Source organism: Pleurodeles waltl, chromosome 5 (assembly GCF_031143425.1).
Source record: "Pleurodeles waltl isolate 20211129_DDA chromosome 5, aPleWal1.hap1.20221129, whole genome shotgun sequence".
NCBI lineage: Eukaryota > Metazoa > Chordata > Amphibia > Caudata > Salamandridae > Pleurodeles > Pleurodeles waltl.
This window is the reverse complement of record NC_090444.1, coordinates 863,198,888-863,224,430: the sequence shown is the minus strand read 5'-3', so window position 1 is coordinate 863,224,430 and position 25,543 is coordinate 863,198,888. Positions and strand designations below refer to the sequence as shown.

General features: G+C 42.4%; 1 protein-coding gene across 1 annotated transcript in view; it reads right to left on the bottom strand.

Moving 5' to 3' along the window:
* Nucleotides 1–25,543, bottom strand: part of LOC138297066 (zinc finger protein 883-like) — a 111,330-nt gene that overhangs the window by 27,590 nt on the left and 58,197 nt on the right. The window contains exons 2-3 of the mRNA XM_069236574.1: nucleotides 17,655–17,753; nucleotides 15,117–15,212 (exon numbers count right to left, since the gene is read on the bottom strand). Of these exons, the coding sequence (XP_069092675.1) occupies nucleotides 15,117–15,212; nucleotides 17,655–17,753 (195 nt within the window). The remainder of the gene's footprint in view (nucleotides 1–15,116; nucleotides 15,213–17,654; nucleotides 17,754–25,543) is intronic.

Genomic DNA, 25,543 nt, shown 5'->3' with positions numbered 1-25,543 from the left:
AGTGTTAAAAGCTTATGATCAGCACTTTCAATGTTGTCTCACGGTGGGTGCTAGTAATGTATGACTGGGTGCTGTTTTGACACAAACAAAAGATGACACAGAAAACACAATTGGTTTTGCATCTAGAGTGTTACGAGAACCAGAAACATATTATTCTGTTATTGAAAAAGAGTTATTGGCCTGTGTATGGGCCACTGAAAAGTTCAGAAGCTATGTATGGGACAGACATTTTGTACTTAAAACAGATCATAAACCTTTGGTTTCAATTCTAAACAGAACCAACAACAAAACGGGTACGCCAATGATTGCTAGATTTATGGCAAGGTTGATGCAATATGATTTTGAAGTCATGCATATTCCTGGAGGCAGAAATGTCGGAGCTGATTATTTGTCAAGATTTCCAAGTCAGGTTGGTTGTTCTGGTGATGAAAGTGTTGGTGATGAAAGTTGCTTGATTGCAGCAGTTGAGGTGGAACATGTATGTGTTTGTTCACGGAAAGAGTGGAAGGAGAAATTGGAGTCTGACAAAGATTTGTGTGAGATCGTGAGGTATGTCAAAGAGGGCTGGCCTTATGAGAAAGACATGACCGTGGGGGTTCAACCTTTTTAGAAAGTGTCGGATGAGTTGACTATTGAGGATTGCATACTCATGAGGAATGATAAACTAATTGCACCAGAGGAGCTGAAGTTTTCCATTATGGAAAACGCTTATGAAGACCATTTGGGTGCCACGCTGACCAAAAGAAGAATAAGTGACAGTTTTTGGTAACCACATATAGACAGTGAAATTGATCAATTAGTAAGAAACTACTATTTGTTCTAATTCAAAACTTTGAAAACAGTGACACCACCCCTTATGCCTATTGAGTGTCCTTTGGGTCCATGGAGAAAACGTGGGGTTGATATTGTGGGACAGTTTCATTCCCTAAATTACAGTTTATGCTAAGCGTATGTAATAGTTGATTATTTTTCAAAGTGATCCTATGTTAAATTTGTACAGGAACCTAATGCTAAATCACTGGTAACATTTTTAAGACAACTGTTCATGAAGCGAGGAGTTCCCAGAAGAAATTATATCTGACAATGGGGTACAATTCGTGTCTGAGGAATTCAAAGTATTTTTGTAGGAAGGTTATGTTAAACATTTGAAGTGTTCACTTTATCAACCTCAAACTAATGGTTTAGAGGAAAGATTAAATTGTGTGTTGGGAGACTGCATTAGGTGGGCGTTAAAAAATGGGCGTGAGGTTCATGCGTCGGATCAGGCGATGTTATGGTTCTGCAGAACAGCTCTGCATTCCACTACAGAGATATCTCCATTAGACGCACTTAAAGGGAGAAAACCTAATAACCAAGTTAGACCAAGGTGGATGTCCAAATTGTTCAAACAAATGCATGTGAGTGACTGTTCTGATATCAGAATGAATGCAGAAAGTAAACAAAAGATACAAAAGACTTATTTTGACAATAAAAAGGGGGCAAAAGAGTCCTTCATACACTGGGTGGCTATTAAATTGCCAACTTTTGTTAAGAAAGGTAGTTCCGAATTTTCAGGTCCAGTAAGGCTGGAATTGGTTTGTGGGAATGCAGTCAGGGTCGAGGGTAACAAGTGGTGGAACAAATCAAAAGTGGTGAAATTGGCACAGATGTCTGGTTCTCAAATTACCTGTGAGCTGCCAGTGGTGAAACAATCGGGCATGAAGATAGCTAAGTCCCAAAGCGGTAAAGGTTGTCCTGAGACACCATTACGTAGGAGCAATAGAGTACGTAAATTACTCTGGAAGCTGTGACAATAAGGAAGGTTGTTTTTTATGTAATGTGTTTTTATGTAATTGTATTTAGTTTATGTTGGGGTATTTATTTGATTTTGTGAAAAAAAAACTCAATGTAGTATTCACTTTAAATTAAATAAGCTGGAGCATGTAGAATGTTAGCTCCAGTGTGTTGCTAGGTTATTGTTTAGAATGTGCATGAGAGAGGACGTTGTTGACTAGGTTGTTCCTGGTTGTGTCAGAGCGCTCGGAGGCAATCTGTAAAACTTTAATGGAAAAACAATAAAACACATCGAAGAAAAGAGGCGTTTTCACTTACTTCACACAGACTCTTTTAAAATGCTTACAGAAATGACAAAATGTTGCTGTAAGTTAGTCATGCTAATCTCATGAACTGTTTGAACAACACAGGAAGAACCTAAGCCTTTACTGCTGATACTGTACACTGCATGGGATGTCATCACGAAGAGCCGCCTGACATAGACCAGGGAGGCACGTGGTAAGGGTAACGAGTTAGGTGGGTATGGAGGACTGAGGAGTGGGATACAGTACCCTAGAGATGGGCAACACAGGAAGGGAGTGGCGGAATTACATGAACATGTGAGCGGGGTCAGGAAGATCGGTTTTCAGGTTTAGAAGAAAAGGGCAGGAAGGCTTCAGAAAAACAAAACAGCAAGTCGAATTTTAGCCACACGTGTCGTACAGGATGATGCTTTCATAGGCCTGATAAATACTGACAGGGTTTACTAAACACAGTTTTGCAGGACAAAAGTATCACATAGAAGCAGAGCAGCATTTGTAAGGTTGTTCAGATTGTGTAAGGTGTTCTTGCCCACCAGAGGACCCGGAATTACGACCAGTAGCGTATACCTAATTACTTTTTGGGGTGGCGGGGAGGGACACACATTGGACCACAGATAAAACTGGTGGGGCCATCCACAAACTGAGCCTTGAGCGATTTTGGGAATTGGTATTTTCCTGCTAAATCCTGTGCTGGCGTTTATTGTTATCCTGGCTGCTAAAAAAGAAATCGGAACAGGGTTGTATTTTTTTTTTTTACTATATTGCCTTTTTAAGTTCATTAATGACTGTCTACTGCACAATTCATGCCATAACATGCTCGTGCATGCCTCTATAGAGCCGACCAAGAGCACTCTTGTTTTAGCTCCTTGCAGGAGCAGGGTGTCACAAGCAATGTCCATGCTGCTGCTTCGCAGCGGTTCACCAATGTGGGAGCATTGGTGAAAGTACATAAAAAAGTATGACAAACAAGCAACCTGAGAAGATTTAGAGAAGATTTATGTCTCCAAAGAGGTAGATAAGTTATGCGCGGTGCGTGGATGTTGTGAGGGCTGGCAGGGAGGGGCCCTGGAGAGAGAGAGACTCCGGATGTGAGTCTTGGCTAGTTTTAAGCGAATGCGCTTGTCCTGTGCTGGCGCCATGCCTTTCCAACGTGATTATTCTCTGGAATAATTGCTACATGAAGCTCTATTTATGACGTTCTTACCTTAGTGATGCACTCTGTATTTAGGGCAGTGCTCTCCTTGCTTTGGGGCCTTGAAATGGAATAAAGCGCTATCCTCATGATCGCTTGCATCCACCTCTGAACAGCACACTTCTGTGTAAGGAAGGAAACGCCCTTCTCATGGAGGCGCTCAGGGAAACAAAAGGGAGGAAGGGGTTAAGGGTGGATGCATGGTGGGAGGGTAACAGAGTGAAATGTTGAGAAATCCCCCTAAAGAAGACGATAGTTTCAAAGAGGCAATGTGGCATAACATGCAGAACTGTGAACTTTGGAACTGGGGAACGTGGTTCAAGTCTCGGCGTTGGCTCTCCATGCCTTCCAAAAATAAAATGCAGACACGTATTCAGTTTTAAAGCTCAGTAAAATAATGGGAAAAGCCTGCTGTTTATTGTTGCCTTTCTGAGATTTTAAAGGGGACGGCAGGGCAATGCCATGTAAGACTACGAGAGGCTCACATGCAGGGTTGTACAATACTTACTTCTGCTGCTCCCCGAGGTTGAGCTGCCAAAGAAACAAGCATTTGCAATGCAACTTGTCTTGCGTTTGCTTGAGCCAGAGCAATTAGCATTGTAAACTCCTAACCGGACTTTTCTTGCCACATAAATTGAAAATGAAAATAAAACAGTTTCACATATCTAACTGGACTTTTCTTGCCATATAAACTGAAAAGTAAAAGTTTCACATAAGCGAGCTCACGGGCACCATCAGTGCAAAGCAGACACACAAAGGGAAATAAAAGTTCGCTCGTAGTGAAACCTATCGGCAAAAGTGCAATTATCCATGTAACCGGCAAAAGTGCAAATAACTATGTAACAGGGTCGATGTCATGCAAAACCTCGACTTCTGCCCAGCGAGATCGCGCTGCGAAAAAATAAATAAAGTAGTCCAGAAACCGCACAGAAAACATGGAGCCTTGTATGTTTTCAGTACTTGGTCGCTTCGCTCGAGGAGGGCTAAACACCGGAAAAGGCATGACTTATGCATGCCTTTCACTAATGAAAGCAAGCAGATTTTAAAAGGCAAACTCACGAACCAATGAAAGAAACTGACGTGACATGGGTGTGGTTTGAAGCCCAAAAAGAGATTACAACACGGGACAGAGCGCTTTGCGCTTGCCCGTAAAAATAGTGTGCAAACGTAAGACAAATGGCCCAGAAGTGAAAGCATAAAAGTAACAGGGGCAGTCCCCATAGGTGTAAGCAGCACACCAAAAGGAGGGACAAATGTAAGCAACTGCCAACAGAAAAGCAAGGATTTTCAAAGGGCACGCAAAGGAACGAATTACAAGAGGTGGGCATGTTCTAAGCCCACAAATGAGAAACACCATGCCTCGTAGAGGCAGCACAAGCTCTGTCCATGCAAGGCCTAAACATATATATCCCCTTGGAACGATCATAGTCTTGAGAAACCATCCAAAACCTGAAATACAAAGTCTAAAAATCACCCCTCCAGGAAAACACAACTCCAAAGTAAGTTAAAAATAGTGGTTAACATATAACTAATTTTATTTCTTTAAAAAAAAATGCATCAAAAAACTTTGAAAAACGCTGGTAGAGGAAAACATGCGCATGCAGAAGTTCTTAATATGCTTTTGCTCCAGGTCCAATGGTGTAGTAGGAAAGGCGTTTGGGTTAATCCTACTATAGATGACTGTGCCACTAAACTTTCAGGGGTTGGGCGTTGCCTCAAAAAAGTCTGGTCGCCTGGAGCAAGTTAATGGTGCATAGGTATTTTTCAGTTTACTGAAGACTCCGGGCATGGCTTCGCCTATGCCCCTAGTAAAGTTTCTGTTAGGGCGCCATTAAAAGGCAGAAGTGGCTCTGTGTGCGTTCCACATGTTTGGAAGACCTCAGTCAGTACATTTGTCTTTACCTCCATTGTTGAAAGTTGGAGGTCAAGTACCTCAGCTGCCCTCTGCAATACCACAATGAAGGAGTCACTATCCTCTGTAGCAGGGCCAGGGGAAGCCCTGAATCCATAGAAGTGTCCAGACCACTGGCATCTTGCAGTGCCTCGTCCCAGTTTTCAGCAGTGTACTGAGGTATCAACTCATCCCTATCATCATACTGGTCCTTATCTGAGCCTGTCCTGCATAAATTAGAGATAACTTGAGTATTTCAGGTTGTAAGTGCAAGGTATCAGTGTCTAATGGGTTGCCGGAAGGCTGCAGCCCGGTGGGATCAGGGTGCGGCCTTGGCCAAGGAGAGTTTGGCTCGGTGTCAGAGAGCACGATCAACTGCACCTCTTTCTCCAGCACTGACAGTGTGGAAATTGGCATTGATGTCAAGTGTACAGCGCAGCTTGTGGTGCTCTGACCAACGGTGGCACCAAAGCTGATGTGGAACCAGAAGCATTTTCAGGGATTCCAGCTGGCACCAAAGGTGGCCCACCACCAGGATTCCAGTTGGAAGTCATCACTGTTCCTTGTGGCTCATATGTGCACCAACAGAAGCAGGTAGGGTGCCAAAAAGATGCAGCATGGCTTCACAGAATTCTTTTATCTGCTGCAATGGGCTTGGAAATTTGGGTTGCCTCAGACCGAGAGTCAGAATCAGCTCTAAAGGTGATCATGTTCAGGAGCAAAATAAGAAGCATGTTGACAACCTTTGCACCTACTCTGGAGTTCGAGAGTAGTGGGAAAGGGACCAGTCTCCTTTGGACTTCTTATGCTTCTTTTTTTGATTAACCCAAGCACTTCAACTGCGACGGTGACCTGCTGCAGGAACAACTTTAGGAGAGGAACATGACCTCCCATTCGACAGGTTATGTTGTGAGTCTTTCGATGTTTGGCAATGTAAAGCTTCACTTCACGGTCCCTTATGGCCTTTGGTTCTTCTGGATGCAATCGCTACAGGCCTTGAAGTAGTGTACAGACCCCAGGCACAAAGGCATACCCAATGGGGATCTGTCACAGGCCTCTGTTTGTGACAGGTCCTACAATGCTTGAACCGTGTGGTCTTAAGTGGGTGACACTTCCATTGCACTCTGGTAGATTTAAAACATTTTGAGAGAGAGACTTGTCTTGTCTTGTCAGAGACAAAAGGGTAGCTCTAGATCAGCCTCCAGTGGTTTGGAAAGAAAGGAAATGATATCAGCTCACATGGGAGGTGCTTATATGTGACTTAGCACATAATGCTCAGAGAGGAAGTACGTCATGCGGAGCCACACAACGCAACCTACAGGCACGCACAGATACTGCTGAAAAGTTGAGAGATTTGCAGTTAGAAGTATGCATCAGAAGTCTGATATAAAATAAGCAACATTCCCTTCTTCACCATGAGATTACCTCAGATATTCTGAAAAAGTTGAACATAGCATACGAACCCAAACATGAAAGCAGGCTCAGGGCCACTGAACTGAACATTTGAGCAAATAGGTTCCAAAGAGAACCCTGACACATTAAATATCCATTCTGAGTGAGAGTTCACACAATAATATTTAGCAAAGGTATATGAAACAACTTCCAAAAGAAATGAGGGATACGTTCTTAATGACAGTTTGTTATAAAGAAAGAACATGTAATTTTCATTGGCACATAGAGCTTGAAGCTCACTCACCATTTTGGCAGATGTAATCACCACTAAAGGTGCTGTGAATCAACCCTGGGTATTGCCACAAACAGAGGGCCCATCAAATTGGAGGTACTGCATTAAATTCTCAGGGAGGAGAATGCCTTCTCACTGCAGGAAACACCTTTGGAAGACTTTCAATGAAATATTTAATAATAACTGAGAAGACAGAGACCTACGATAAGCTGTTATGGCAGTCAAATGCACTTTAATATAAGAAAAGTGCAAATCACACTTTGCCACATAAGAAACATAAGGCACTACAATCTCTTCCAGAAATGTTCTCTGTTCCACGTGCTGAATACACACCATATGCAGAGCCTCTTCATTTCAATGCATATGAACAACTTGTATAAGGGTGTTTTGTCTGTTTTGGAATGGGCATGCATCCATCAGGTAACGTGAGCCAGGAAGTCAAAGGGAGTGATTGTAGGAGGCGATGAAAGATCCTGCCCGACACCCTGGAGAGCAGGTCCAATGTCATCAAAAGTCTATTATGTGACACAATGGACATCTGAAAAAGGCCCAGGTATCACTACTAGTGAGGCCAATGTGGAGCAATGAGTATCATCTTCACATTGGTGAGTCTGAACTTGTTAATCAGTCTGGGAAGAAAAGGGATCGAGAGAAAAGGGCAGAGAGATCAACTCATCCCACTTATTGAGCATGCATTATCCTATGACTGACAATCCTGAAAACCTGGAGGCATAAAAGAAGCATGTTGTGTTTTGTTCTGTAGCAAGCAAGTCAATTTCTGGATCCCCCTAGCAGGAGATGATGTCAAGCAACACCTTATCATTTAGGACTCAATTGTTGCTTCTTCAGATAGTTCAAAGTTAGTTTGTCTTTTGTCTGAAGCAGAAGAGATCTCAGCTTCATCGCCTGAGATAAAGTTTGCAGAGCAAGGTGAATGCCCTCAGCTCCAACACGTTGACGTGGCATCCCTTCAGAACTGCAGATCACTGCCCTTGAGTGGTAATAATGCCAACATGAGTCTACATTCTTCTAAAGAGACATAATTTGTCACTGTTTACAAGAGAATCACGGGATGAAGGAGAACTCCGGCCAGAAGATTCTTCCTCTTGTACCAAGACTTCAAGGTCTGGAGAGCATGAAACAATAGCTGTATATTGTTGTTCAAGCTCTCTGACCTCTGCCATCCATGGTTCCTCCAAGCACTCTTACAGAGTTCCCATGTGTAACCTCACATTCAGGACTAGAGAATTTAATGACGCCATGTGTCAAAAAGAGATGACACCTAACGAAAAGGAGGTAACTGTACTGATTGAAAATATAGGAATACTTCATAAAGGGACCTGTTTACCTTTTCTGTGTCTAGGGCCCCCTCTAATTATGGAATTGGCTCTGTAATAATAAATATTAATTCTTTGATTTTCAGGTGAACATCTAACTTGAAAAGTAGATCTACTGTCAAGTGTTCCCGGAGAAGCGTTGAATGAGAAAATAATCCAATTTCCCAGATATGGATAAACACTCCCAGAGATATGCTGGTACTACAGCCACAAGCTTTGAAAAAGTTCTAGAAGCTAACTTCAGTACAAAAGGAAGAATTTCTTATTGAAAATAATTTTTGCCACTCTTGAGTCTTAATAAAATTGGTGACTTGTGAATAAGGATTCAGGAAAATAACCATCCTGAAAATCCAGAGTGCACATCGCCTTTGCTAAAGAAGTTTAAAAATTTGATGACGAGCCAGCACTCAGATTTCTTCTCTCTTTTCCTATTTGTTTGGCTTTTTCAAATCCAAAATGGGCTGCAAATCTTGATTGGAACCTTTCTTTTTCATAAGGCAGTAACACAAGTAGACTCCTTTGTTTAGCTGCAGTTTTAGCACTGGCCCTATTGTACATTCTTCCAAGAGAGTTGAAGTCTCCTGAATCAGCTATTTAGGAATACTAACACCCACTTGGTGATCGTCGATGATGGCAGAATGATGGCTTCATTGTTTTACTGCGGCATTCCCAGGAGAAGAAGCGGAAGGCTGCAGACCACCATTTTTCCTCTAACATAGTGGTTCCCAACCTGTAGTTCGGGGACCCCTGGAGGTCCACGAAGCCTCCACAGAGAGTCTGTGACTGCTTAGAAAAATAAATAATATTAACAGATTAACAAAGTGTATATAAATTAAGTGGCTACAAGTAGCGCTGACATTTTAAAGTGTACTGCAAATGTTAAGGAATTTAAAATAGGAGGCTAAAAATTAAATTAGTATCCTCAGATTGATTTGTGGGAGGAGTGCAGGTGCATCAAACAGAATATGGTATGGACGATGTGTGGCTTCAATTGAATTTAGAAAAGTTCCAACCCCACTATTAAAATTATAAGTTTTATTTTTTATTTCATTTGTTTACAAATTAAATAAAATGTGTTATCATTTGTGTATGTTTTTGATGGAATGCTTGTTTATGTAGTTTTTGCGTATTGTTTTGCCGTTCAAATCATCAACAATGTTTAGCTGGGGTCCCCGACTTCCAGTAATGACTAAGTGACAGGGTCCCTAGATTCTAATAATGATTCAGTGGGGGACTCCGGGCTCCAGTAATGATAAAGTGGGGGTCCACAGAAATTAAAAGGTTGAGAACCACTGCTCTAAAAGATTGTTTTTCCCTGTTTTTTCCATTTGTTGCCTTTTTCAGAAAGGAATTTGCAAATGCTGGTAACTTTTGCTGAAGGATCTAAACTGAATATAAGGGAACTCCTTTCTATTCTCTAGCCCAACAGGCTTTCAAGGTTTCAGCTTCTGATTTTAATATTTAGATGTCCTCATCCATCTCAGGTCCAAAAAGAGATGACTTATTAAACGGTAACTAGTACATCTATTGTTGAGCTTGCAGCGGTCAATGATGCCAATCTAAACAAACAACATAACCTTATACAGGCCCCACTAAAAGCAACCACAGTCGCTAGGTCTGCAGCATCCTCTGCAACACCAATGAGGCTGTCAGAAGTTAATGTCCCTTCTTTATATTTATTATATATCTTTTCATATACTATGTCATTTACGTTTATGTAGTAGTAGTAGTACAAAAACGTTATTCGACTTTCAACAAGTCATAAAAGTATCAAATATTTTACATTTCAATATACAATAAATACAATAAATAAGCTAAAATATTAATGATTTACACTAATAAAAAGATCCATACATGAAAAAATGTTTACAATTCTTTAAGAAAAATTTCCTAGATACGAACCGTTGGGTAAACTAGTTAAAATTACATTGCTACCCCCATGCGCTTTCTTGTATTTAATACGGAGCATAAAAAATTGGCTAAGGTTCCGCACATCTCAATGGAGGATAGCACCTGGAGGCTGGCATACGCGGTGCGACACTTGGGCAGATTAATTAACCTTAGAAGAGGGGCTACTAAGCGCTTTCTTTGCTTGGCATAGAATTTACAAAATAAAACCACATGAATTGTGGTTTGAGGTGCCTTTGCATCAAATGGACAAGCCTTCAGGGTGGCGCTCCAATCATTCATAGTTGGAAAGGTCACTAAACGGTGGAATATATCTAGCCTCAGTCTGGTGAGAACAAAACGGTGGCGGGGATTTATCACATTCGTCAAATAAGGCTAAATGGCCTCCGTCGACAGAATTATTTGATTGTGAGTGACGGTGGGCTTTTTTGATTCAACCTCCCATCGTAAATCTTCTAGATATTTTAATGCCAGAGCACTCAGGTCCTTCCTAGAGATTTTTACCAGCAAAGCTGGGTTTGTGTAATAAGCTTTATTGCCCATGTTTTCAAGAAAGGTCATAATGTATCTTAGCCAGGGCACCCTTGCTGCGTATATAGACTCCATGCAGTCAGTCAAAATGGCCTTATTTAGTTCAGTATGTTCCGGGGTCCAGACTTTGTGCCATAGCAGTAAGGGTTGAATCTTTATCAAGTCAGTAATAAAGGGGAGCCCCAGTTCTGAGTGGATAATGTATGATGATGTACCATTTGGTACCATCATCATACATTAGCTGCACCAGGTTACAATTGGTGTATCCCCAAATTCCAGACCCGTACATGGCGGCTGGGGTGCACTTGGCTTTATAAATTTTTATCATATTTGGCGGGGTAATCCCCCCTATCCTTTTGGAAAAAAGCCTTAGAGCCATCGTTGTTTTAATAAGCTGGGCTTTTTTTATCTTCCTACAATTAGCCCAGGATCCCTGTTTGTCAAACATTATGCCCAGGTAAGAAAAGGTTTGCGCAGTTTCTACTCTCCTATCCGCGGTTGTAATATTATAGGACTTGCTGCGTTTCCCACCACAGTTCATAATGAACGTTTTTTAAGCGATTGACAGTAAGACCCAGTTGTGACATAAATGTGATGCAGGTAGTTAAGAGTTTTTGTAGAGCTAACGGGGTCCTGGCCATTAAAACTGCGTCATCTGCATAGAGTAAAACCGGGACAGCACAATTGCCTATTTGGGGTAGATCTTTGCAGTTACTAGCCAATACATTTTCTAGGTTATTTATATACATTGAAAACAGGAACGGAGCAAGAACGCAACCGTGGCGCACGCCTCTAGATATGCCAAAAGGGCGAGTACTTTCCCCCTTTAGGCCTTACCTCACTCTTGCTCTGCACCCTGTATACATTTCTCGTATAAACGGGATTATGGCTGGTTCTACCCCCATGCTGCTTAAGATATCCCATAGCTTGTCATGTAATACACAATCAAATGCTGATGATAGGTCAATGAAAGCCAGATGCAGGTTACCTTCTCTAATCCTTGTATACTTTCCTATAATAATACTTAGATTCAGGCTTTGTTCCACTGTCCCAATTCCTTTCCGGAATCCATATTGGACAGGAGATAAAGCACTCTTTTCTTCGGCCCATGTTTGCAACCTGTTCAAGATAATTCTCCCTGCTAATTTAGCCGTTGAGTCCAGCAAGGAGATTGGTCTGTAACAGGCTGGGTTAAGGCGGTCACCTTTTTTATATATTGGAATTATATTGGAGTCTCGCCAAGATGGTAGGGGACCTCGTATGCAAATGGCCCTCAATGACTGCGTCAGTACAGGCCCCCATAGGTGGATATTGGCCTTGTATATATCAATCGGAACGCCATCGGGGCCCGGGGCTTTCCCTGATTTACTTAAAGTTATGGCTTCCTCTACCTCCTCAAGGCTAAATTGTGGGGTTATTAACAGGCGTGTACCTTCCTGGAGGGCTTGATCGTATACAGAAAATGTAGGGTTTGCATTGCTGGCCCGCGCGTATATTCTAGAAAAGTGTGCAATCCAGTCTTCTTCGGAGATCGCTATTTCCATCCTGGGGGAGTCTCTGTCCCCAAACATAGGAGAGTTGATTGTTTTCCAAGAAAGAATATTATCTTTCGTTCGGCTACCTGTGTGTAGAGTTTCCCCCAGAGTTCTTTTTAATGTCAATTTCCTTCCCTTCATTGCTGCTTTATATTCTTGTCTACACTTACGTATCTCAGTTAAAGATCTTTTTGGGGCTCTTGGAGCCTTTTTCAATTTCCTATGTGCTTGTGAGCAGTTATAATCAAACCATCCAGTGGCCCTTTTTTTTCCCGGCTTACCCCTTCTGATAGTAAGGGCTTTCTTTATAGATTGCATAATCAAAGTAAAGGCACTTAAACATCGCCCTGGGTCTGGATTCTCACTTAAACAGTCTGCAAACGCATGCTTGCAGTCGCTTAGTAACTGTTTCAGCAGAGAGTCGGGGTCAGTCTGTGACCATTTCAGGGTATATCCATTACGCGGCATTAATTCGATATCATCTATCAGGGTGGGCCTGTCATCTCTATCTGCTGTAAGGGGAGTTATTAGGAGGTTCAGGCTCTGAGGGTAATGATCGCTAATTACGATGTCATACAGAGTATAATTCTTAAGGTAGTGTGCAAAGTGGGTTGACATTAAAACGTAATCAATCACGGTATTCGCACCCCTTCCATTATATGTTGGATTAAACTGTGTTTCAGCAGAGTATAATGTGTTTGCAAAGGATAAATTATGGGTTTGTGCCAGTAAATTCAATGCGTCTCCTTGGGTGTTATGTGCAAAATGGAGACTTAAGCCAACGCCTTCAGGATCCCAGCCACATACCTTATCTGAGGTTTCTTTACAGGGATGGACATTAAAGTCTCCACCCCAGATCATAAAGGTCTCACGACTGTTATTAATACTTTTTTTTTTTTTAATCATTTCCCATCTCCATTAGGATATTAGCAAACTCTCCTGGGGCTGCATTATTATAAAGGTTAATGATGACTAGGTGAGTCTTATGATCCAAGTTACCCTCTATCATTTGATAGTATAAGCTCGTAAATTTCATCTCTAGGTTTTGTAGTCGTAACTTGTTAGAGATATATGTACATAGACCCCCTTTTGGTCTACCGTGCCTAGACTGAGCAGCTGGTGAGTGAAATGTTTTATAGCCGTTAATGTGAAGAGGACTCAATAACCACGTCTCTTGGAGGCATATACATGAATATTTTTCTATAAAGTTCACCCAAGTCTCATTGCCTATTTTGTTGGTTAGACCTGCAATGTTCCAGAACAGTAGAGCGATCTCCACTTTCTGTTTAGGGATACCATACTGGTCCAATGGTGTACAGGGAGGTAGAACATCGCCTGGTGGCTGGGGTGTATTTCTGGGGGTACTGCTTTGGGTTAGATGGAGTTGGGACCTGTTTGCTATAGGATCTATTGTGTGAGATGTATGTTCTTTGTTTGAAGCCCACCCTGTTTTATGTTCTGTCTGGGCTAGTTCATCTGGGGGAACTGTCTGATTCTTATTGAGTCCATCTATGTCTTCTAAGGCCGTAAGAGGTATGTATTTTTTCTCTTTATATTAATTGTTATGATCAGTCAAAGAGGTGGGGTCATGGTGATCCGCTCACATGTTGTCCGCAGCTGCTCCCTCTGCAGGTGTAGTTGATGCTACTGTTTTAGTGAACGTCTTCATTTTAATCTGATTTGGAACAAGTTCAGGCTTCTCGCTGGCCAGTTGTCTTAAACAGGATGTCTATCAGGTATTTCTCTTGGAGTAGGTAAGTGTTCAGTTACCTTCTACTGTTTAAAGCAGCTGTTCTTAATGTTTTGCCTTCTATGGACCCCAACTGACTCACTGCTGGAAGCCGGTGACTTTAGCTTAAGCAATTTCGACTAGCTGAACATCAAAACAATACAAAAAAGTATAAAAACAAGTATAAATCAAACACCTAAATTATGAAATATTTTATTTCGTACAATAGCAAAACAATAGCAAAACTACAAAAATCTAAATATTATTTTTAATGGACAGTTTTGAAATTATCAAAATGTAGTTTTATTTTTAAAAGGCACAGCAACAGGTTATTAACTTTTTGACTTCTGTTAAATTGCTCCTGGAAGCTGGGTCCCCTGGCTAAATACAGTTCTACTATTTGAACCTCTAAAACAATAGACAAAATACATAAAATTAAAAAAAAAGCATGAATCAAATAAATACACAAATTATTAAATCTTTTATTTATTTCACAATTCAGTCCCAGTCTCTAGAAGCCAAAGCACAGAGGCAAAATGCTATCTGGGATGATTATTGGGTTTACCCTTCTAGGTTACCTGATTAATCAGATGTCTCCGAAGATGACAAAGGCCTTGGTGAGGCCGAAGGCTAACTGGGAGATACAGAACATGTTGTAGCTTTTTCTGGTCGGCTACCATTCTCATGGACTAGCCTGTTTATGTCTTTGTCATTATGCTAATTCGCTCAGGAAAGAAAATTGAATAGTACCTACTTCTCATGCTCAGCCATGTGTATGTATAATGTGAGAGGTGTTTATGATATCTCATACAAAATGGAGATGTTATGTTATGGAAGTGTTTTGAATACCAAAACGTATACAAGTGGTACATTCGAGATTTTTTAAAGAAGAAAAAAAAAAATCATAGAAAAATATTTTGTTCAACCTTATACAAAATCAAACATCAAATTTACAGGTCACCGTTTATGGAATTATTAAAAAGAAAGCAAACAAGCAAATAAAATGTTTAACACAATTACGAAAAACATCATGAGAACAAAATCCAAACTGGAAATAGAATTGGAGTTTCTTGTGAACAACTTAGGATTTTTAGGTAAATGGTTGGAAATACAGTGTGCCCCTTCATTTTGATTAGAGTTCAACCAAATAACATTGATAATCTAAAACTAGGATCTTTGTCATAAGAAAAAATCATTTTCACATTTGCTTTGTTTTCATTTGAGGTACACTCACCTGTGGAACCTTTGGTGCTTTTTCGTCCAGAATCTGGAGTGTCATGGTGATCAGCGCCTTCCTCTTCTTTAATAACAAATGAAATAACATCAGTTTCTAAAAGGAAAACAATGCAAATTATATTTCTTACCGAGTTGTGTGAGTTATCACAAGGGTTGGAAGAATTTAAAGATAATGAGAATGCACGCCAATCTGATGACTTTATTCAAAGTAAGCGTGAAGGTACAAATAGAAGTTGGTGGAGATTATGTGAAGGGCTGTAAGCTTATTCCAAAGTGCCCATGAAGCATCCAACATGAAATCAAGATTTGATATACTTGTTGATAAAACAGGTCTGTTTATGAATTGACTATTATCTAAGTAAAAGGTGATCCTGATGTAAATAAGATCAGCATGTTAATCTTAATGATTCCAGATAAGCATGCAGAGTATTAGCATACCAGAAAACACACAAGATAATTGGGACCCTACTGAAGAAGACCCATCTTGACCCCTGTGGACAGTAACCTTGCTGTAAGCTGCGATACGCACAAATACTTCTTATCAAATAACACATATTTTGCAAGGGTTGTCATTTTGGTTCACAAAGGCCTACCATTCAAATAACTGCATATAATAACAGGCACGGAAGGCAGATATCTGATAATAGAGGGAGTCCTGTAAAACATATAGGATATGCTTATTAAACCCATATCGACAGAAAATCGATAGCCCATAATTATTTAACGGGGTGATATCCACACTTCTAAGTAAAAACATACATAGGTCAGTTCGTAAAATTCTTCACTGCTCACAAACATATTGGATGCAAATAGCAACCAAATGTTTTGCAACAACTATTTTGTACATCTGGTGCTCGATTTAGCCCCGGTGACTAGTAGCCCTTAACAGACCTCATAGTCATTCAAAATCTGTTCAGTTTATGGGCCAGACTAATTAGGTTGAGTCAGGTACAGAGAAGATAGTCCATACAACTATTAGAAGAAGTGAGGGGGGAGTGATGGTTTGGCCATGATCCCCAGCCCCACAATGTACAGGTGAGTCAACCAGAAGGTGAAAATATGTGGGGAGTGCACAGTTGACCAATCGCAATTAATAGTTAGGTCCAGGCCTGGTAGGCCTTTCTCTCAACACACAGCCTCATCAGTTCTAACCATCTCCTCCATGACTGCTAGTCTGGCTACTGACCACATTGCAGCGTGGAGACCCACCGCTTACACACTGGAGATTATGCCCTTTTGACCACAAATCAAGATAACCCCTGCCTTCTGATCTGACACAACTGACCATCCCACCCTCATCAGCATCCTGGAGTCGCAAACCGGATTCACTGACAATTTTGTTCACTAGTTCTCCTCCTTCCTTTTCAACCAATACTTGTTTGTTCACATGGGCTCCAGGTCACAAAAGATCCCCATCACATGTGGGGTCCCTCAAGGTTAATAATGTTTCCTGTCATCTTCGTCCTTTACACAGAACCACTTGGTGATCTACTCACAGATGACAGCATCAAGACTTACCAATTTGCCAATGATACACCGCTGTACTTAAAAGTCTCCTTTACATCAGGTATCCAATGCCTCAAACACTGCTTGCACATCATCCAGACCTGAATGCCCAGCATCTACGCGAACCCCAACCCACCCAAGACAGAATTCCTATCAATTGCCAAGACCAACAAACAAAATACAGTACAAACTCGACTTAATGGCATAAACCTTGATGGCTTTGAACAACAACTATCACTGAATGACTAATCACTTGGATTCACCGAGGACATCAACCTCTCCCTCAAGGGACACATTGTTTTTTTTGGCAAAGGTGGCCTCGTACCAGCACTCTCTTCTAAAGAAAGTCAAACGGTTTCTTCCAGAAAGAGACTTCAGAACTTCTGTTTAAGCCCTTGCACTCTTGCATCCATCCATGAACCCATGATCTGGAATAATATCCCTTTATACATCACCACTATCTCTTTGCTGCTCCACTTTAGGAAAGAGTTAAAGACTCATGTCTTTAAAGAACAGTACAGCACAATGCAATAACCATCCACAATTCTACTTCCACGCTTATGACTCACCTACTTTAAGCTTACCTTTGAAAAACAACAGCACTCCGCTGCCTTTTCACTAGGTTTGAATGTAGAAATACCATATACATACGCACATACATAGCTTTTCAACATTTTCCACATATGGATTAATATGCTGCTTCTGTTCGACTTCTCTGAAGGCTTTTTCCTAGTTTAGTTCTTATGAGAGAAACTATGTAACTGTTGCATGACATGAAGCATGCACTACATTTGATTTAGGGTTGATAAACCTAAGGCTTGAATAAATATCGTAGTCCGAAATAATATAAAATTTGAATAATATACCAACAATATTCTGCATCAAATTCTAAAAAAAAAACCAGTAAAAATTAGTTGCAGTTTTTGCAACCACACAAAGATCTGAAACCTTACCCCTTTATAACATTACATATTTAATATACATTCTGTGTAGGTAAAATCTATAAAAATAACCTTTGAGATTAATTCACCTGTTGAACGACTGGACGTTTCACTTCTCTCAACGGCCTGATGATCAAGAGGACACTCCTCTTCTTCCTCTTTAATGATAAATCTAATAACTTCCTTTTCTGTTTTTGAAAGGAAAACGAAAGCTTAATAACAGGTCACTCGAATGCTCCACACACACAGATCACAGTGAAGATGAAAAGATGTGTAATTTTCTCTCTTTCCTCAAAGCACTGCAAGGGCCTTTAAAGGAGATAGCAGGAATTTAGGGAAGAGTCTATGAGACTATACACGTCTATCAAAAGGTCAGAACAGAAGCTGAAAGAGATAAAGACAAGGCACAATCGTTTTTTTTATGATCTGAAATGGGTCGAAATATCATCTAGCAGGAGATCATGAAGATTTTGTCATACAATGGTGATATATTCCAATATTATATATGAAGATCGTTTGCTCTACATTGCTCATCCAGCCCTGATCACACTCAGATCAGGCAACAATCTCCTCAGTCTTTCGCAATTTTTACGCTTTTTCTTTTATTTCTAGAGAATCATATATTTCCTGGATCCTTGCCTCATGCACTGTGTTAAAAGGAGCACAATCAGTCATTCTTAGACATGTCAATCAATCAACTTATTTTGTGACTCATGAATAAAAACATATACATTTTGCATAATAATATTAAGCCCTTGCAAATCATACTACGAAGCTAGTTATCATTAAAACTAAAAGGACAAACTCAAGCTACAGAAGCCAAAAAAAGAACCAGAAGTTACCACCCTACCCAATAGCTAAAAGTCCATTTATATTTATATCACTTAACATTGTTTCTATGTTCAGCCAGCCACTGTCAACACAATAGTCCATTTGTCTTGTTCTATGTTTTGACGTAAAAGTATGAATGCCAAACTCAGAGCTGTAATCATAGCTATATATTTGATTTATCACATACAGTTTAAACCAAAGATTACAGGGAAGTTGTAGTTAGGAAATGGAATTAAAAAAACCTTAGAATTCACTGAAACCAAATGTTACAGGGATGTTACAGTTACGTTCTGAATTTACTCATACAAAACCTAAGAAATTCAGCAGTTTTAGTCAACCTGAGCTAACTATAACTTGTGCTCCCATAATGCATTGATTATGACCTCACATATTACATCACTCATGAATATGGTCATGTCTATGTCCTAGTGGTGGTAGCTATATTTAAGACCTAATTTCTATTGTAAAAGTATTTTTTTTACTTTCCTCTGTCTTTGCCGCCGGTTGACAAATCTTCATGAAATTTTCCAAAAAGATGTGCTGCTCACGTGAGCTGCTGTCTGGAAAACTTTCGGGATGATCCGTGAAGCGGGGAGCGAGAAAAGGGCGGAGTCCCAAAACGCCTTTTCCCCATTGATTTTTCCAAAGGAATTTTGAACAGCATTAGCCCCCGAACCACTGGACCGAATTACACCAAATTTGGCAGAAAGGTAGCTCTTGGTCCAGAAAGTGACCTTTTTGTTATTTGGTGTATATCCGTTCAGTAGTTTTAGAGAAATTAAAGAAAATCTAAAAATGTGTATATATAGGGACGCAAAGGCTTTGCAAACCCTCCTGATCTTGAGCTGAGATCTGACTGGCTGCTAACACTTCAACAAGGAAGTGTTGCCAGTCATCTTAGGACTCGGCTTCAGCTGAGTCCCAGAAAGAAAGTAAACAAAAATAAGAAAAGGGGCCAGGGTAGAGTCACCCTGACCCCTTAGCTCTGGTGCTGGGGTCCCAGAAGGACCCCCTCAGCCCTGGGGACCGCCACCTCCCCAGGGCACATATTCAAATCAAATGTGTGGGTGGGGTGCTGCCGCCCCCTTCCCCTGCAGCCTCAGACCCATACGGGTGAGTAGTTGCGCTTTACCAATTCTGATTGACTGATTGATTGCACATGCCCAGTGGTGCGCGACACCTCAAAACCACAACACACACCTTTAAGTACTTAGGTATCCAAATCTTCCACAAGACGGAGGCCTTGCTAGAAGGTAATTTGGTTGTGGTGCTGAGATCCCGTTGGTCTTGTGTTCCCTTCTGCAGGTCACTTAGACAGCCTGCCTCTCATGAAGCAGATTGAGATCTCCAAGATAATAATGCTTCTGCAGCTTCTGTACTACTTCACTAACCTACCACTAGGTATTCCAGCGCCCTGGTTCCGGCAGATAAGACTCCCTTCTTAGAAAGTTAATTTGGATGGAGACCGCCATAGGGTCTCTCTTGAGACACTCTGCTGCCCGCCACTGGAGGAGGGGTGGGAGTCCCATACTTTGAACTATATTTTGCAGTGGCCCAACTCTAGTGGACTACCCGGTTGCTGGATGGAGCTAATTAGGCAGAGCTTGGCCTAATTGGCTGGGTACCGAACCAAAGGGCCTTATTAATCTGCTTAAACAAGCTCAGAGGACGCAGCAGCTGGTGCTACTGTTGTCCACAGCACCGAGAGGCTGGCATAGATGCATCAAATGAGCAGGAGGCAATGTTCTTTGTGCACCCACGCTGCTGTTAGTGGGCCTACCACATCAGTGCCATATCGCCTTTTCCATTGCAGAGCAACTAGACCTGTGAACGGAGGGTGTGGGGGATTTGGAATTGAGAAGGTCAGTGATTGATATAATATGGGCACATTAATCCCCCTGGGGGTGTTGGCCTCACAATATGACCTGCCACCGGGCCAATTCCTTACCTATGAGGCATTGTTACAGGCAGACCTTCTGTGGATTCTATGTCAGGACCATAGGCGAGGATTAGGCTATTCTTTCTTCACTGTATTTATACCAGCAGCCATTCAAAAGGTTGTCAAAAACAAATAACCAACAAAACGTAATTTCCCATAAGGCACAGAGAACACTGTAATAATATATTGTCCAATCAGGTGTTAGCATTGTCCTTCAAGACCCTCTGTCAACGCTCCTTCTCTCTCTTTCTTTGCTGCTCCAGCAGCCTCCATATAAGTGCTTCACTTTCCTCTCACATGCTGTTGAGTCGAGTTGATGTTAACATGTATGTTTTTAATTAATATAGCTTCTCTCGCCACAAGCGTGCCGGTTTCTGTTTGCTAACAGGGATTTTTTCCTCTCAATGTGCCTGCAGAAACGTTTCTTGCTCTGTGTGCGATGCAGTCAGGCGACTTCTAGAGGTACATGCACCCTGTCAGGTATGTGCTCCGCGCAATCTACCCTTCGATGGCCTGCGCATCTTCTTCACCACTCATATTTCAACGGGTGAAGTGCAAACAGCTACATTTCCCTTTGCAAGGCTGTAATATACTGGAAAACAAAACAGTGAATGTTAATTTGAGATCCCCACCTGGAGACTAAACACCCGCTCTCGGGTAGGGATCTGTATATTTTAAAAATAGGGACGCGACCCAGGTGGTATTGTATGAAACCAAGTACATTAAGAAAGGGTGTTGGTGTAGCAGGGCCTGTTAGCATTGCTGCTCACTAATTATTCTCACCACATTAGTGATTTTTCTGGACTCGCCCCAGCATTACTGTGCCCTCTTCTGTTCAGGCTTATAGCAGCCTACTCCAGTAATATGCAGGATTCCAATACAAACCTGGAAGACGATCCAGGGAGATTGCCTAGAAGAGGAGGAAATTACTTACCTCCCTATTGATAGCAATTTCTGCCACATTAAGGATGCCTCTACCTGCAAGGCAGTGCCGCAGGCAATAGCACCCTAGGAGAAGAAAATGCTCCAACTGGCATCTCAAAGCTCACATCCTCTCACCTTGAGAGAAGAATCAGTCGGGTCATCGTCTCCCCCTACCTCTAGGACAACCTGATGCAATGCTCCGAAATGTAAACACACGGATGATTCTGACGTTGACCTAGATGCCTTTGCTCATCTCAAGAAGGCCTTTATGGAATCTCAGCCTTCCCGCCCTGGGTCCCCACTCCCCAGTATCTCAAGAGACCCTTCCTTCTCACCCTCGTCCCCTTACTCCTTGGATGGTCAGGTTTCCCCTCACTGCCTCCAACGGCTAGGGCGACCATGAACTGGCACCCTTCAGGCAAGTCCTCTGTGTCTACGGAAGGTACTAAACTTGCAAAACCACAGGTCCCAGAGGCAGACATTCCGGACCAGGATGACTTACTTCACCTGCGTTCCGCGGAATGGTCCCCTACCCTGAAGGTGGCTCCTTATGCAGTGAGCCGCTTGCGGAAACCACTGGACAGGGAGGTACGCAGTTGCCTTAGGGCAGGGTGCCCTCTCCCCACTCTGGAAGGGAAGGTAGCCCTGACTCCGGAAATAGACGCCAGGATGGCCACCTTCCTGGCAAAAATTTGAAGAGATCTCCTAGAGGTCATGCCAGGACAAACTGCTGGATATTGTCGGCCCAACTATCCAGGATCCTGGACATGGCTGAGGATGCTAAAGCCTCCGGCTCCTTGATATATCTCCAGAGACCTTATCTAGCTGGAGCCAAAAGAGCCATAATATTCTTAGAGCACGCCAACTGCGCCATCTCTACCAAAAGGCGCAAGTTTGTGGGAGGGGGTGCTCGACCAACAGGGTCTCTCAACAATCCCCCTACAGAGAAGCTGGATTTTGCAGGGGCCGATGGCAAGATTCTTCCCGGTTCCCTAACTTCTCCCCAACCAGAAGACATCCCCATCAGCCAGGCTTGAGGGGACGTTTCCGGAACAATGCTACCTACAACTCTTCTCAAGGTGAGTGTACAATCCCCATCAGGGATCAGACCTGGGGGTAGATTGGCACAACTCTTTCATAATTGGGAGGTGCTTACGTCAGAGGCCTGGGTACTTCAAAAATAAACGGTTTCCAGATAGAATTCTACAGCTATCCCCTCCAGCAACACAGGCCACGACCCATAATATTTTCTCTGATACAAAGGGCTTTAGTGGATTCAGAAATCACAGACTTGTTGCAGAAAGGGGCGACAGCTCCCACGTGCCTTCACCCCCAACGATTCCTCAGCAACCTATTTCTAGTAGAGAAACGAGATTGAGGTCAACGCCCAGTAATAAATCTGAGAGAGTTCAATGAGTGGCTTGTATTCCGCCACTTCAAGATAGAAGGGAGACATCTTCTCAGGAACTTATTACAGGGCAACGGATGGAAGGTGCATCTCGATTTAAAGGATGCCTATCTTACGATCCCCATATTCCCGCCTCACAGATGTTTCCTCCAGTTCCAGTGGCACTCTCAGACCTTCGACTTCACTTCACTTCCTTTTGGGCTATCTTCTGCTCCATGGTGCTTAACCAAGGTTTTGAAAGCGGTGGAGTAGCATCTTCGAGCCAGGGGAGGGATCAGACTTCTAGTCTACCTAGACAATTTCCTCCTTCTGGACCAATGACCAAAAAAACTATCAATACATCTTCAACTGACCATCAACCATTTGGAATCCTTATATTTGTGTTACACTGAACCTCCCCTCACGGAAACTATCCAAAATCAAGCACAAGCTCTGGAGAACTCTGGCCAAACCTTCCACCTCTCTGTGACAGATAGATCGCATTGTAGGCCTCCAGTCATCATCCATTCAGGCCATATTCCCGGGTCACCTACATTATCGGCATTACAATAACTCAAAATTTTCCATCTCCATTGGGCTCTCACCTACTCCCAGTCTGTCCCCCTCTCAGAAGAGGCCAAGGAAGAACTCCAGTGGTGAATCGCCCATATGGAATCATGAAACAGATGGGCTATCTTTGGATCCCAACCAGATGTGATTATAGAGTCTGATGCCAGCAGCTCAGGATGGGGAGCATGTTGAGGGAGATTCTCCACAGGAGGAAAATGGTCTTCCGCAGAACAATCTCTCCATATAAATTGCCTGGAGCTGATGGTGGGGTCCTTCGCTGTGAAATGCTGGACCAAGGACAGAGCCCAATGCTGTGTCCTGCTCAAGATGGACAATGTAGCGGCAGTCTGCTAAATCAATCATCTGGGGGGAATTAATTCCAAGCCCCTTTCTGACCTAGTCCGGACCTTCTGGTCTTATTGCCTGGACTATCAGATTTCCTTCAGGTGGAACACCTCTGGGGATGGTCAACCGGGTGGCGGATTGGCACTCACGGCATTGGCAGGATGCAAGTCTTTGTCAGTTGCTCCCTCAGATGGAACTCTTTGCTTATCGCCTGGATCACGAGCCGAACAGGTACTGCAGCTGGAGAGCAGATCCCAATGCAGTGGCGAGGGATGACTGGAGCAAGGAGAATGGGTATACCTTGAGCCTGTCCACCCAACTCCGCAGACAAATGACAGATCTGGTGGTAATCACCCTGATTTGGAGGTCTCACATTTGGTTTCCAGTTCTGATGGAACTTTATGGGGATTTTCCAATTCGTCTACCCCTATTTCTGGATCTCCTCCGGGATCCCAGGTGGAACCAGCATCATCTGGTTCTGCAAGGTTCTCTCAATCCAATGGCCAGGAGGATTACTGGGAACACTGGAAACTCCCAGGTATTTCACGACAAGCTGCATCACTGCTCATCAAATCCTGGGTGGACAGCACCACCAAGAGATAATCTCTTGTCCTTGTCTGGATGGCTGGGTTGGTGTCATCCATGACAATAGGATCCCGTGGAGGCAGACATTGTCCATGTCCTGAATTTCCTTGCTTCTTTGGCTTCTAAATATCTGGCATATAGGTCCATTAACACCTTTAGATTGGCCTTTTCGGCAGGCCATTCCCCATTGACGGGTGTCCAGGGATGGCAAAGGTGGGGGTGGGGGGGAAACATCCTTTAATATGTAATTGTAAACTCTTGAGGGATGTTAGACTGTCTCTCTCCCCTGAACCCAGATACTCTAGTCTATGGGATGACAATAAAGTATTATGTCTCTTTAAATTATGGCCAGCAAACAAGTATCTGTCACAGAAACAACAGTCGGCAAAATTGGCTACCCTATTATGTTTGGTATCCTGTCGCAGGGTCTCAGATGTACATGCACTAGACATAACAGGTATTCACTCCGGATAGAGTGACATTTCAAGAAGAACAAAGTATAATTCCAGAATTTTCTCCCTATGTTTCAAGATGTTCCCAAACTGTGTGTAGGCAGAGCAGTGAAGGTTTACGAGCCCATGACAGAGGAAATCCACCCTCATGGGGAGAGACAAATGCTCATAGCTCTTACCAAACCTCTTAAAAAGGTGTCTTCTACTATAGCCAGGTGGGTTAGATGGGCCATGCATGAGGCCGGCATCGATGTTTCGCTGTTCGAAGCTCACTGTGTGAGAGGGGCAATGGCCTCGAAAGCTTTCTCCCTGGGATTCCAGTTGGAAGATATCCTTAAAGCGGTAGACTAGTCTCCAGACTCTACCTTTAAGATATTTTACTTTAAACCAATCCAACATCAAGCACTGCTAGTGGTGGAGAAGCTTTAAACCAGCCTAACCCTCACCTCTGGTCCTGACATAGAATGAAAAGTTTCCTAGCTATCGTAACAGAAAGTTTCAATTCTATTAAGGACACGGAGGTGAGGATTAGCCCACCCTTACCCAATATCCTATTCCCATCTGACATACAGGGACTGTATAATGATATTCTTAAAAGGGATCTTCATGAGTTATCAGTAAGCATGAACGCTTTGATGTTCACTGTGCGTTCCTCATAGCAGGACTGTTTCAATTGTTGGCTTGAGGCCGTCACTGTACGCTTAACGACCAAGTTATTCTTCATCTTGTCAAAACTCGTCCCGTTTCGGGAAACTGAGCCTTATGCTGTTGTTTTTCAACACAGGATCAGATTCTTCAAAACTAGAGTAAATGGGATGACTGTTGGCAGTGTTCGCAGGAAGTAAGAAGACGAAGGCGCACTGACAAAAGGTCTTGAAAGACAACACTAACACCTAATTGGACAATATGTTATTACTGTGCTCCCTGTGTTTTATGGGAAATGAA